The 15,141-nt window shown below is 47.3% G+C and overlaps 1 protein-coding gene across 1 annotated transcript in view; it reads left to right on the top strand.

Moving 5' to 3' along the window:
• The window catches only part of CAPN5 (calpain 5), a 51,648-nt gene that overhangs the window by 17,621 nt on the left and 18,886 nt on the right, over positions 1-15,141 (top strand). The window contains exon 3 of the mRNA XM_053936117.1: positions 13,406-13,537. Within this exon, the coding sequence (XP_053792092.1) occupies positions 13,406-13,537 (132 nt within the window). The remainder of the gene's footprint in view (positions 1-13,405; positions 13,538-15,141) is intronic.

Genomic DNA, 15,141 nt, shown 5'->3' on the forward strand with positions numbered 1-15,141 from the left:
GTTTGGGAACCACAAGAAATGCATGCTGAGCAGTGGCAGACTCATGATGCCCCTGTCTGATAGGATTGATTGATCAGACCTACTCAGCTGTCTTGATCACAAAATCACCATTAAAAAAAGAATTTGAGCTCACACCTGCCCTGTTTGTTGCTAAAGTTTCAAGAAAACCTCTTTCTTAAAAGCATTTCTCTATGTTCTTTCTCTCAATTGTTCATTTCAGCAAAAGTAACTCAATTTCACACAGAGAATTGCTTTGTACCAGCAGAAAATGCAAAATGACACTTTTAGTTGCTGGACCTGATTCTGCCTGAATTCATACTGGCTTTCGAAGGGAGAGAGTCCAGTAAAAATCCCAGCATCTTTTGCAAGAAAGCAGTCACTATCAGCTTTTCCAAGTTAATGCAGGATTCAGTAGAGTCCAAAATGTCCATGAGGCTTAAATCAACTGTTCTGCTTGTGTGCTATTGAATGGCATGGTGCATTTATTAAACCACAGCATCTTGTTTCTATTACAATCAGCAAATCTTATCTTAGGCAATCACAGTTAAATCTCTTTCAGAAAAAAAAGCAAGTAGTGATACTCTCAGCTTTTGGCAGATGCTGTTTTGAGGATTTTCTTACCAAGAATTGGAGTCCCTAGTCCCAGGGATAATATTTACAGGGAAGGGGTGATGTGTACACACTTTTATCTTTCAGGGCCATGGTCGTGGGTTGTTCTGGAGTGTTTCAGCTAAAACTGATAAAACATAAGAGCTCATTGTGTCTCTAGTTTTGCTGTGAGAACAGAGTGAATGGAGAATGGAAATAAAAGCTGTCCACTATTAAAAACAACCACTTGCTTTCTCAGAAAAGTTGTCACTTGTGATCTATGAAAAGAAATCAGACACAGGAGATAAATTGTGACCTGAGAAGCTGTAGCTGCCCTATCCCTGGAAGTGTTCAAGGCCAGGTTGGATGGGCTTTGAGCAATGTGATCTAATGGAAGGTGCTCCTAGCCAGAGCAGGGCAATCAGAACTAGGTGATCTTGAAGGTCCTTCCCAATGAAAACTGTTCTGTGATTTTTTCAGATAAAGCATTTGCATGTGAAAAGCAACCACAGTGAGCTCACTGGGGTGCTAGGAATGCACTTTGGCAGAGGTAGGATCTTATTTCTGTATACTTCCATGGTGCTAGTATGGATCTAAACAGTCTGTCCTCCATGTGTGCATCTCTACCTTCCCAGCTATTCTTCCAGCATCCTCTCTGTTTCTCCATGCACTCCCAAAGCTTGAGGCTGCTTTGGCAAAAAACCCCAACAAAACCCCCAATCTCTGCAGTGCTTTCCCTTTTGTTTGAGGTTTTTCTGGGCAGAGGGGAAAAGGAGAGGGTGAGGAACAGCTCTGGTCCCTTCCCTGGTCAGGCTGTTTTGCTTCAACTTCCTCCTGCATCCGGCACTGCAGCCTTTCCTGGAACAGGCTCAGCCTTATTATTTCCAGCAGGGTGTCCTCCCTCCCTCCCTGCTTTCCTTGGCCTCCAGCCCTACTCTGGATGCCAGATCTTTGCAGAGGGAGCAGCTGTTTGAGCCCTCTAATCGTGTTTTGGCTCCGGTGGTTGTTTGCTGGATGCCTTCGTGATGCGGCCCGGCAAAGCCAGAAAGCCAATTACTGGAGTGTTTCGGAGGGAGGGAAGCCACAGCATCAGCCTGGGCAGGGAAGGGGGTCCTGAAGAGCCCTGTTTAGTGAATCCACTTAAAAACAAAGCTGGCTGCTCGTTGCCTAGTCAAAACAGATTTTGGAGATCACTCAGGCAGCATCAGCAGCTCCTTTTGGCAGCAGCACTCGGCTGTTGCATTAGAAATGAAACAGAACTTTTGAGCTTAGCCCAAGTCCCAACACCTTGCTTGAAACTTCTTTCTCTTGTGCTCTGTATGCTGCTGTGCAAAGGAGAGGGAAATCTGTATCCAGGCAAGTAGTACCACTTCCAGTGAAAATTTCAGCCTGATCCTCAAGCTCTGAGTTTTGCCCTCCCCTTTTGGGACAGGAGTGCTGGCAGCGGACCTTTGAAGTGAGAGGTTTGGTCCGTGCATTGGGTGAGCTGGTCTGGATGCCTGGGAGGTGGATAAATAAGAAGGAGCGGCACAAAGATGAGTAGAAGGGGATGGATGAGGTGCAGGATGCATGGCAAAAATAAGGGGAGATTTGGGGCATCTGCTGTGTCTGTTGATCCCCTGTAGAAAAAACGATGATGGTGTGAGGTAGAAGCGACTCATCTACCCTGTGGGGAAAGAGTTAATCTCTTCTAATCATCTGTCCCAAACCCTCTTCTTGAGTTCTTCCAGTGATGCCATGGGATTGCTACAGCCTTTGATCAGGATCTGTCTTTAACACCTCTGGGCCTTACCCAGGGCTTGTTTACTCTCTGCAACAAGAGGGTCACTTGGTTCAGGTTCAGCCCACCAAGCTGTGACCTGCTGCTGGGATGGGTCACCAGCCAGGACAAATTTGGGCATCACTGCACCTGTGGGAAACAAATGAAGCCTGGTGGATGTGGCGTTCACAGCTTCTCAGGACAACCTGGTCCAGTGTCTCACCACTCTCACAGGGAAGAATTTCTTCCCAATACCTAATCTAAATCTGCCCTATTTCACCTTAAAGCCATTCTCCCTTGTCCTGTCATGCAGGATACATTATGTCCATTGTCTCCTGAACTGGATGTTGTTGTCTTTGGAGGAGGTGCTGCAGGATGGGAGAGCATAGCATCTCTTAGCTCCACTCTTCTTTACATTATTAAGCACTTAACTCTTTTCTCTTGCCAAGTGAGGTTTATACAGTCAATCCCCCTGGGGGTTTCCTGGAAGGGGAAAGGAGTCAATGAACTAATTCACTAAAAGCAGGACCAGCACTTCCCTGCCCACAAGTTTCTGCATTAAAAGATCTTTCCCCCAGTGTGTAGTGCAGGCTGGGGATCTGGCAAAAACACAAGAATGAAGATAATGGGGAGGACAGAGGTTAGGTTCTTGCAGTTCTTTGCTCTCCAAAGCTCACCAAGAGTTTAGCAGGGAGGCACTTACCTTGGCAATGGCAATTGGGTGCAAAAACCTTCTGGTGTCCCACTTGGAGGTGTTTCTTCCAGAAAGACTAAAATACTAACTTCTGTGCTCAGAGGTGTCTTTACTCAGCTTTTTGCAGTGTCTTGGCCTGTCTCTCTCAGTTTTGGTCTCTCCCAAAGAAAGCTTGGGGTTAGTGTTGGCGCTGGGGCTCCTCTATGCTTCTGGATTGGCTGAGGGATCATCTCCTCTGAACAGAGTCAACAGACTCTGCCTGGGATCCATCACCGGGGTTAAAATCCCTCCAGACCTTTGCATTTCTTGTCTTAAGAATTTATGAGCCACTCACCTGTTAATTTATCTGCTGTTTTCAGTAAAACTGGAGCTGATTGCCAGTCTGGCTGTTCCTTGCCAGGAAAGGATTTGGTCATCATTTAATGCAATCTCTGAATTGACCTTGTTTTTACATTTTTAAGCCGTTCATAGGCTACCCTGTCCCTCAATGATGAACAAGAGATTCATTGTTATTATTTGTACTTATTTTAAAAGGTCTCTGCTCCCATTAGATGTGATGCTGGCCCTGGCTGCGTTCCAGCAGGTCTCGCCAGATCCTTCCAGGGCCACGGCCTCATGGTGCCAGGCAAGCACATTTTCCCCCTTAGCCCCAGTGAGGACTGGAATTGATAAGCTGCTTGGCACTAGTGCAGCCTTTGATAAGAAATTTCTAGCCAGTCTGCTCTGTCCTCAGCATCAGAAGGACATGGCCTTAAAAGCAAAAGTGACAGTAAAATCCCTGGATGAGATTCATTGCGTGCTTCTTTGTGCTTCTTAGTGCAGCTGCAGGTTGGTGACAAGAAATGATTGTGTTGGTACTGAGGAAGACAGAACAATAGCAGAGGGTGTGGCAGAAAGGAGTCCTGGGCATCCACTGCCTCTGAGCTCCATGGCAGGGAATGTACAAATCCTCCCTCCCAGACTGGGCTCTGGGGTCCTGGAGGACACACTCGACCTGCGGAGCAACTACAGAGCTGCTTACCACAGAAACACAGAGTGATTTGGTTTCAAGATCACCTCGTTCCAATCTCCTTGCCATGGGAGAGACACCTTCCACTAGACCTGGTTGCTCAGTGTTAAGGAAACTTCCCTGTCCAACCATCCAGGAGCCACTCTGGCAGTCAGACTCCCACCACCTGAGCTGGGACCAAAACTCCTTTGTAGTGGGCAGCTCCCAGGAAACAGTGGGTGCCCCACTTGACTCCCTACACTCACTCAGAGTAGGTTTCCTTACTGTGACCCCAGCTTTCCTAGAACAGAGTCTCAGAAGTCTGGATCAGTAAAATTATTTCATCTTGGTGCAGTGATGGAAAAATGGCCTGAGCTGGAGGGACTGAGAGGAGGGACCCTGAACAAAGGAAACCTTAGGATTTTATTGTCTCACAGTCCGAGCATGGGAAAGCCTGGAGAGTCTCCTAGTGTCTCCTAGGTTCCCTTGCAGCTGCTCACCGAGATACCTACACTGAATATGTTCCCCACCACTCAAAGCCCTGTCCAACCTGTCCTGTGAATGGGACATCCACAGCTTGTCTAGGAAACTTGTGCCAGTGCCTCACCATCCTCACAGGAAAGAATTTCTTTCTATTATCTAACTTAAACCTGATTTTATTCAATTTAAAGCCATTTAAGCTATTCCTCCTCGTTCTGTTACTTCATACACTTGTCAAAAGTCCCTCTCCAGCTTTCTTGGAGCTTCTTTAGGCACTGGAAGGAGATCTAAGGTCTCCTTGGATCCTTCTTGTCTACAGACTGGACAACTCCAACTCTCTCATGGTAGAGCTGCTTCAGCCCTTAGAGCATCTTTGTGTTCTCCTCTGGAATTGTTCCAGCAAGCAAAGTCCATGTCCTCCTTATGGTTGGGTTTCCAGAGCTGGATGCATGCTCTGAATCAGCCAAGGCTTTTAATCTTGGTGCAGTCTGGGAGTTTCTGCACTGCCTGTGAGCTCTAATCTTTGAGCCTTCAGAGAGGATGGGATTTTGGGGTGATTTGCCTGTGTTAAGGGCAGGCGTTCCTGCTGAAGCAAGACTTGATTAGGCATGGTGCTGTCTCTTGCAGAAGGAAAATAAAATACAAAGAGTGTGAGTATGTGTGTGAGTGTGTAACTGTGAATGTGTGAGAGTGGAAATATAAAACAATGCTTCTTTGATATTTCTGGATCTTTGTGAAGAAACCACTGCTCAGTGATGCATTCCCCCGAGTCCCCATCCAAGAAAGAAAAGGATGAACAAACCACCTTAATGGAGAGTGGTCGTGGATGGTTAAATTTTGACTGTGATCTGATAAAATGCCACTGACAGAGTTAGATAAGAATTAATGTCCCTTCTCCCAGTTAGCAGAAGCTCATGACTCCACATCTCTAGAGGGTGGTTTTCTCATAAACCAGGATTCTGTTTGTAAAGCTACACCCAGTGTATGAATAACCAGAATAGGCGTGGGCTGGAAGTAGTTTCTTTAAATGGCTTAAACTCATGATAACCTCATTTTTCATCATCTTTGCATAGTCAGGGATTAATTTAGACTGTGGTGAGGTCAAGTCCTGTTTTTGAATGGAGGTGCTATGAATGGGATACAATCACAAACCAAAGAGTATTTCCTTGCCCTGGGAGAAGGAAATGGAGAGAGTATGGCTCAAGGGGGTGTGGGAGGTGTCCCCACAGAAAAGCAGTTTGGAGATTTTGATCTGAGATACACACAATGGAGTGTGGGGGTAGTTTTCCTTTGCAGCTTTCAGTTCTTTTCCCATCAATAACTTGACTCTTAAGTTAATTAAAAGCAAATAAACATTACCAACAGAAAACCTCTGCACAATTTAGATTACTAAATCCTATTTTAGAAGACTGGCTTTCAGTGGGACACAGGATTTGGGATTCAGGCAGGGCAGCTGCTGAATTATGTTGCTTGGAGGCAGAAACAGTGCAGCTGAGCTCCTGGCCACATCAGCTTGCTGCAAGATTTCACATTAGCTCTGTGATGAATGGCTGGGTTTGGCCCATTCCTCCTGAAATACTATAGTTTTTCACAGCACGACTTACTTGGATAGGCTTCTCCCTTTCCACCAGCATTGTCAGAACCCAAAGTGTCCCTCAGACACTCTTGGATGTTCCGGGCCCAGGTCAGAAGCATTTGAGACCCTGGCATGCAGCCGGAAACTCCTGTGGCTTTGAATCTGATCAATTTACCAATCTTGAACAATTTACCAACCTTGCAGGAAGAACAAGAAATCACAAAAGTTTAGATATTATAGTAGAAGTAGTCACAAAGTGAAAGGAAGGATTTTTGAGTGCTGTACAGGGGGGTTTTAGGCCTTGTACAGAGGGGTCTGAGTTTTGTACATGGGGGTCAGAAGTTCTTAGATGGAGGGATTTGGGTGTGCCCTGTCCTCCTTCTTTCTCCTTCCTAAACTCCGTGTTCTTGGTGATGTTGGCACTCACAGATTGGTTTAGAGTAGTAAGCCACTGTTCAACATAGGTAATAGGCATTGGGGAAAAACCATAAACATTTAACACATAATGTGTGATATAAAAGATGGCACCAGCCCCCTGGGCAGTCAGAGACAGTGTCAGTGTGTGTGTGTGTGTGTGTGCCTTTGTCTGGCCTGCTAAATGGACCGCAGCAGTTCAGGAAGAAAATCTTTTAGATAACATACAATAAACTACCTTGAGACCAGACAACTGAAGACTACTGAGTCTTTCTTTGAACGCTCGGGTTGGAGGAGAGACTTTTCCACCTCTTGGGGTCACCGCAATCTGGGGGTGAGCCCTGGCACAACATGGCCTCACCTCTGCATCCTCCAGGGTGGGTACTGATGGCTCAAAAGTGATGCAAGATGTGGAGCATCCTCAGGGCTCCTGCCCATGCTTTGTGGTCCCTCACTTGTACCTGCATGACTGTGATCCTCCAAGTCTGGGACTCAATGCATATAGTTTCAGGCTAAAGCAGTTCCTCTGATTGAGGTTAAACCTCACAACTAAAAGTGTTGGAGCAACTGAGAGCATGGTGTGCCATGTGACAGGACAGGCTTTGGAGTGTGGGTGTTTTTTAAACTCACAATACTGCCAAACCAGGGTTGATTCACCCTGCAAGTCCTTCCCAGGGGAAGGTGGTCAAAGGAGATCTGTAGGAGAGCTCAAGACTGGGATATGATGGAGGATGGGGGAGCTTGGGTGAAGGTGGCCAGCAGCACTGTGCTGAGTAAGATAAGTGTATCTGTCAGAGGGTGTTAAACAGCCTTGGGAGCTTATTTTTTTCCTCTTCCTTGCATGTCATCTCACTGCTCTGAGCATCCCATCCCCCAGTTTGTCAGTGAGCCATGTGAAGATTTTCCTGCTTTGGCAGTGACTTCTGCAGACTTCAGGGCTCTTGGTATCCAGGGAGTATTTTTTTTTTTTTTTAGTGGTATTGCCACCAGACAAAAGCACTTGCTGTGGGAGAGATGGCCTGGAGAGGGCTGTGTCTGAATGTGTGGTGATGCTGAAAGCCAGGCTGTGCCAGCCTCTACATCAGTCTTGGCTGGGTAGAGACTGAAGAAGTCCTGGGTGGAGTAAAGGTGACACTTCCCAACAGTGCATTCCTGGAAAGGGCATGTGGGAGGAATGACAGGTCTGGGGTCTCTGTACTTGTGCCATTGTCCTTCCAATGCCTCTCCATCTGCTCCTGGGGAAGTGCAGTACTCTCACAGCCTCTTGTGTCTCTCCACCTCTCATTGCTTTATCCTGTTTTGGGTGTCTTTGTACTTTGGATACCCGGAAGATAAAACTGCAGAGGGACCTGTCAAGGTCCTGCAAACTGACCTTTAGATCTTGTTTGACTCTGTCCCCGCTCTTCCTGGTGCCAAAACAAACACTGCTCCCACTCTTCCTGGTGCCAGAAGAAACACCATTGCATGATGCTGTGGTACACAAACTGAGTCACAGAATTTGTGGGGAGCCTGTGTTTTTGGATGCCTCCCTTCACAAGCAAGTCCTGTTTGCTGTGGGTGGAGTGTCCAGTGCCCTCTGCATGGTGAGGGAGCTGATAACAATACAAATGTGTACACACTGAGATACTGTGAGTGGATTAGATTAGGGATGCCTGACTGAGGCAATACAAACCCCCACAAACAGTTCTGTAGGGTGTAGATACTCCCAGCCAAGCCTACCCTCCTTCCATGTGTGTGAAGGCAATCTGCCGAGTATATATATTTTTCAGTGGAGCCTGTAGTGACAGGACAAGGGATAATGGTTTTAAACTGAAAAATGATGCATTAAAAGTAGATATAACAATGGAATTTTTTTATAGTGGGTGCAGTGAGACCCTGTCACAGATTGCCCAGAGAACCTGTGGCTGCCACATCTCTGAAAGTGTTCAAGGCCAGGTTGGATGGGGTTTGAGCACCCTGGTCTAGTGGAAGGTGTCCCTGCCTGTGGCAGAGGGTTGGAGAGGTGATCTTTAAGGTCCCTTCCATCCCAAACCACTGCACGATTCTATAATCCTATATTAATCCATCTGAAAGCATAGACACCCAGTATTCTAAATTCATCCCATTTCTCTTTCCTTTGTCACCCTGGTGCAAATTTTATTACATCCCTTTTTGCAAAATCACATCCCAGTTGCAGATATCTGCAGCAGGGCAACACAGGGACCTTTGTGTCTGCTGTGTCACCATTGCTTGCCATGTTTGGGGGCCCCTTGCTCTCTTGTCTGTGTGAGTGACATTTAAGACAGCATCCTTTCAGTTCCCAGTTGTTCAGAAGGGAGGGAGGGAACACAGCCATGCTAATAGATTATTTTGCTGATTTTGCAAGTCTGAGTGAAGGCATTGTTCTGAAACAGACAGGCTCTGCAATGAAATTAGACTAGTCTGTTCCTTACAAAATCTTGTTAGCAAAAAATGGTCCTGGCATGCTGCAGATGTTGTATCTCCCATGTTATTCCTCCTCCTGCCTTAGCTTTTTCCCTCCCCACATCTGGTTGGACATGATCCAGATCCCCAGTGAATCTGAATCTCAGAAACCTGCACCAGGAAACATGCATGGTAAAACAGTCACCAATTCTAAAGCAAATTAGAGAGTGATTTTCTACTTATAACCCTGTGTGGAATTGGACTGGCTGGAGAAGGTGAGGAAGATACTTTCTGCTTTAAATGTATTTGGAAGAAAATCGTGTGCCTTTTGAGAAAGTATCCAAAAAAAGGGAGAGCAGAGGGAAAGACCACATGCTTTTGGGTGGAAAGCAAAGGAGTACAAGATAATTGCTCTGATTGGGTATTTTTTTTTTCCTTAATGAACTGCAAAAACCCAAAACCAGAGGGAGCCAACTGTCCCAATCTGGGCTCTCATAAGCCAGACCTCTGCAATCAGCCCCTCATCGACAGGGACCTGCTCTGGCTCTGACTTCCACCTCTGTCCCACATCCGTTGGAGGAGGGAGGGTATGAATCACCAGAACTTTGAATCACAGTTTTGTCCCTCTCTGTGTTATCAGTCTGAATCTTTCCATAGAACCATCTGCACAGGCTTTCTCTAAATTGTGTTTTGTTGCCTGGAGCTCAGCAGGCATTTCAGTGGACAATTTTAGGGAGGGCAGATCATCTCTGATGGTGCTTAGAATCCTTGTAATAACCATCTCCAGAAGTGTTCAAAGAACATATGGGTGTGGCACTTGGCAACATGATCTAGTGGTGAACATGGAAATGTTGGATTAATGGTTGGACTTGGTGATCTTAAGGGCTTTGCCAGCCTCAGTGATTTGGTGATTCTTGGAATCCTCCAAGACGGGTTCTCCTTAGGGATAAAGAGACATGGACTCTACCTTGGCCAAGGTAGAGTTAAAAACCACACATTAAAACCATAGCTTCCCTGCAGCCATGGCTTTTGGCTTCCCCTCCCTGTTCCTTCCTGTTCTCCATCTGTGTCCAGACTAGGAGCAGCCAGAACCCAGGATCTGGCTGTGATAAATGAAGGACAGGATGGAGTTCCTGTCTGCTGAAGCCTCAAGTGGCAAGAGGCAGTTTGAGCTGGTTCTGTGGTGGCTGAAGCCTGAACCCAGAAGGCCCCAGGGTGTGTGTGGGTGTAGATGTTGGTGTGCAGCCCTCCTCTCTCAGGGTCGTGGTGCTGGGAGGGTGACGTGGTGTTTGCTGCCTGGATAAATCTTATTGCTTACCTGGATTCTGTCTGTCGCATGGTGGGGGGGGGGGGGGGGAGGAAACCAAGGTCATGACCTTCTCTGGTCTGGGAATCTCTGCTTCTTTCCTCCCTTTGCACATGCAAATTCCAGGCCCTGTAATTCCATCTGGCTGCAGAACAAGCTCCTTATCACTTCCAGCACTTTTCACAGGAAAAGGAATACTAACTGTTCCAAAGCTTTTCTTGGCTTTTTGACCTAGTTCCCACTGGCATCTTGTTCATCGATTACCTCTGCACGTGGGCATGGTGCTCCATGTCTGTGGGTGTGCTTTGCATCACACTGTGCCCCACTGTGCTCCATGCAATCCTGGGGCATTGCAGCCTGCCTGAAGCAGTGCCTTGGTCCTTGGCTCCCACCTAACTACAGCCAGAATACAGGGGATGTCATCCCAGTGGATTGACGCCACACAGTCTAGACCAGGTACAAAAAGTATGAGTGGAAACTCAGCGTCTTCCATAGGGACTGAAGAATCCAAGTAATTTAATATTGGTAAGCTCCAGTCTAAGGAATACAGCAAACCTTCCCAGGGGGGTTTGCTGCGGAGACTGACCCATGGATGAGACTCATCCTGATAGAATCAGTTCCATGGCATTAAAAAAAGGAGACAATGCTGTCTTCCCCTTTACAAGGGTTGGATATTGGAAAACATTTCATCACTGAAAGGATGTTCAAGCATTGGAACAGACTGCCCAGGGAAGCAGTGGAATCACCATCTCTAGAAATACTCAAGAAAAGTACAGATTTGGTGCTGAGAGACATGGTTTAGTGGTGGACTTGGCAGTGCTGGGTTAATAGCTGGATTCCATGATCTTAGAGGTCTTCTTAAAGATTCTGTGATTCTTCACTCTGGAGAAGAGAAGGCTCAGGGGAATCTTAATAATGTCCATAAATACCAGATAGCTGGGAATGAAGGACACAGAACCAGACTTCTCAGTGGTGCCCAGTGACAGTACAAGACACAGTGTGTGCTAACTGAAAATCAGGAAATTCCATTTAAGCATGAGAAAAGACTTTCTGCTGTGAGGGTGGTCCAAAAACTGTCACAGGCTTCCCAGAGAGGTTGCAAAGTCTCCATTCCTGGAGATATTCAACACCCAACTGAACACAGTCCTGAGCAACCTGCTGTACCTGACCCTGCTTTGATTAGGGGTTGTGGAGTGGATGATATCCAGAAATTCCTTATAACCACATTGATTTGGTGATTCTGTGCTCAGGATCACTGGGAGTCCACTGGGACTGGGCTCAGTGCCAGGGCTTGAGCGTGGTGTGTGGGCCTTCTGCAGGGAAGCATGGTAGCCCCACTCTGCACTCCAGAACAGACCTTACTGCAGCTTCTCAGTACTTGAAAGAGGCTCATAAGAAAGATGGGGACAAACTTTTTAGCAGGGCCTGTTGAGCTAGAACAAGGAGCAGTGGTTTAAAACTGAAGAACAGTTGATTTAGACTACTTATAAGGAAGAATTTTTTTACAATGAGGATGGTCAGACACTGACCCAGCTTGCCCAGAGAGGTGATCGATGTCCCAGCCCCAGGAAACATTCAAGGTCAGGTTGGACTGGGCTCTGAGCAACCTGATCCAGTTGACAATGTCCTCACTTATTGCAGGGACTTGGACTAGATGGCCTTTAAAAGATTCCTTCCAACCCAAACCATTTTTGGGTCTCTGTGTTTCTCATGATTTTGTGTTCTCACCTGTCTGTGTAATACCAAGCAACTCATTTATTGTAATCCACAGATCCCCCCAGCAAGGGCAGAGGGGCAGCTGTGGTCCTCAGATGGAATATAGAAAGAGCCTCTGCTCCCCAGAGCAGGATCACAAAGAGTTGATCTTACAGACATCCCCACCACCAGACGCTGCTGGGTGCTTCCCGGTGCTGTGACACAGGAGCTGAACCTGCTCCTCTCCCATCCCTGTATCGCTCAGCGATGCTGAGAGGCACAGGTGGCTCCTGCCTTTGCTGGTGTCTGTTTGCCTCCCCCTAGCGCTCATCCCAACATCCTGCAACGCCAGCATTAGGGCATTAGTCCTTTTCCTTGGTCTGATCCTGGCCAGTTAATTTGGAGGTATTTGGTGCTGGCTGGGCTAGGTGGGAATAGCAGGAGGTGCTTATGGTTTTCCTCCCTGTGATGGGGCCCTAGGCAACCTAATCTAGTGGGTGAGGTCTCTACCTGGAGTGCAGGGTGTGGAACTAGATGCTCTTTAGAGTCCCTTCCAACCCAAACCCTTCCATGAATCTATGGGTAGAGGTAATACAAGTCCTCATATGCAAAGTCGAGGCGGGAGGGGCATGTTATTCTGGGTGCATCCAGCCTGAAAAATTGGGAGGTGTAGGGGAAGAAGAATAATCTGCTTTTCCTTTTTCCTCTTGAAATTAAATGTAATAACAAAGGGGGAAAGGTTCTTTCAGCTCTTTGTCTGTCCCATCTGCTCCCAGCCTCCAGCTGGACACAAACTTACAAACTGGACTGAGCAGGAGAAAAAAAAATCTAAAAAAGCAGTGTGTCACCTGAAGCTTACTCAACACCCTCTGTTATTTAAGTGCTTTCTTGGCCAGGCTCTAAGCAGGAGTGGGAATCAAGGAGGGCAGCCTGGCAGGAGTCAGGCAGAGAAAAGCTGATGGTCTTGGTGCATGGTTGGATGAGCTTACCTCCCAGATGCATCCTACCCAAGTTTCTCCATTCACAATATCTGTGCACAATCCACCATCCTGGTTTTGATGGCAGAATGAGTATTTAATCCTTCTGGCCCAGCTACAAAGCTTTTGGCTCACTGATTTTTTTTTTAATCTGCTGTGCTAGGATCTGGAAGAGCAGATCCCTCACTTCTTGTAAAACAGTCACAGAGTAAAGGTGACTTAGAAGGGCTGTAATGGTGTGAAACTATACCATTATCAACAGGGATAGTTTTAACAAAGCTGCACTGGTGCTGGAACACAATAGGGAGTAGGTCTTGTGATGCTGCCCATATCCTGATGAGAGCAGAAGGCAGGACAGGTCCTCCTGCCACCAGCCTGATGAGCGAGGCCAGCAGAACGCTGCAGGCCCGGTTTGCATGGAGTCTGAGGAAGAGAGGAAGTGACTTTCCTTTGCCAAGAAGCGCCACTCCTGGTTTCCCTGTCTGCTCACTGAGCCAGTGTGTCTGTTTTTCTCCTGTCCCACAGGAAATCTGCAATGATCCACGTCTCTTTGTAGATGGGATCAGCTCCCATGACTTGCACCAGGGCCAGGTTGGGAACTGCTGGTTTGTGGCTGCCTGCTCCTCCCTGGCATCTCGGGAGTCTCTGTGGCAGAAGGTAAGTGGTTCCCCTTGCCAAGGGAAAGCCTGTCAACACCTTGGCTTTGCACTGTGCTTGTCCAGGTCAAAAACTGGTTCTCAGGAATTTCTCAGGAATCCTGAAAAGCTGATAATGTGCAAAAATCTCCCTTGAAAGACTGACTTACAAAGGGCATTAGTCATAATGACTGTAGTCACCACACTCCAGCCAAACCCTTGACCAGTTTCTCCTTAACCAAGTGGATCAAATCGCATCCTGTTTTTCCGATCCCAAATTTGACCCTTCGAATTCCAAAATAATCTAAAAATTAACAAGAAGAACAAAATTCAGGATGCTCAGCTGCAGCATTAGGCCTTGTTTCCCTTGTTCCCATGGTGTCCCCTCTCTTTGGCTGTTTACTGTGTTCCACCATGGCATTGAGACACCTCATGCTGGGGCAGGTAGGTTGATTTCAGGGTGTTAGCTTCTCTCCCAAGTCACTGCTTGCCCAAAGTGTCCATCCCTGGCGAGTCCCATGGCTGGATGTCACCATGTGGCAGTGTTCCTTCAAGTGTGGGGTCCAAGGGGAATGTACTGTGTGCCAGAAAGCCACCAAGGAGCTGCACCAGAGCAAGGGGCTGCAGGCCTGGGGAGCAAGAAGAGAGGTACAGGGGGAAGGAGGTGTTCAGTGCCACATCCTTGGACAGTCTGTGCCCATCTCCACCATGGCCTCATCTGTGCAAGATGTCAGCCCTGTGAAAGCTGAGGCAGGGGGACTTCAGCCTCTGGTGCAGGTGTGCGTCATCGCAGGGCAAGAGACCAAAAAGTTGTGAGCAACTTTTCCCAGATTTTACTGTAAAAGGCAGCCAGTGTGTGCAGGCTGCACCACTCCTTCACCCACAGCCTCCTACAGCCACGGGCCTGAGACGGTTTCCTCCACCCCAACTTTACATCTGCTCTGTGTGCTGTGGTTCTTCCAGTCTCTGCTTCCTCTGGTGAACACCAAGCATGAACACCAAGCTCAGGGATTTCTTGCAGCATCCCCATTTTCTGTTAAAATTGAGGTTTTTCTTTATATGGGAACAGGATAGCTGTTGTTGCCTTCTAGATAAGCAATAAGGCTTCCTGCCATGGTGCCTGTGGTGACTGCTGTGGCTCTCATTACAAGGGTGATGCACAGGGTAGTTTAGCTTGTTCCTCACCATTAACATCCCCCAAGGGTGAGTGGGCAAGTTGTCATCCTTCCTCACCATTCACTTCCAGCTCTGCCCTGGGAAATGGCAACCAAACAGAGGCTGGGCCCCTTTGGACACTTCATTATTTCAGTTTGCCGAGCATTGCTTTTCCTCCCGTGGCAATTTGGCTGTGAGTGTTTGTGACTTCTCATTTTCCATTGCTTTAACTCTCAGAGGCTTTTTTTTACCTGTCCTCTCTTTTCTTTCAGAAAGGTTTGATTTATTGAATTATATACGTTGGAAGGGACCCTAATGACCATTTAGTTCCAGCTCCCTTTCACTAGACACCTTTCACTAGACCAGATTGCTCAAAGCCCCATCCAACCTGACCTTGAACACTTCCAGGGATGGGTCATCCACACCTTCTCTGAACCACTTGAGTCAGTGTCTCACCATGCTCACAGTAAA

The sequence above is a fragment of the Vidua chalybeata genome, chromosome 2 (assembly GCF_026979565.1).
Source record: "Vidua chalybeata isolate OUT-0048 chromosome 2, bVidCha1 merged haplotype, whole genome shotgun sequence".
NCBI classification, from domain to species: Eukaryota; Metazoa; Chordata; class Aves; order Passeriformes; family Viduidae; genus Vidua; species Vidua chalybeata.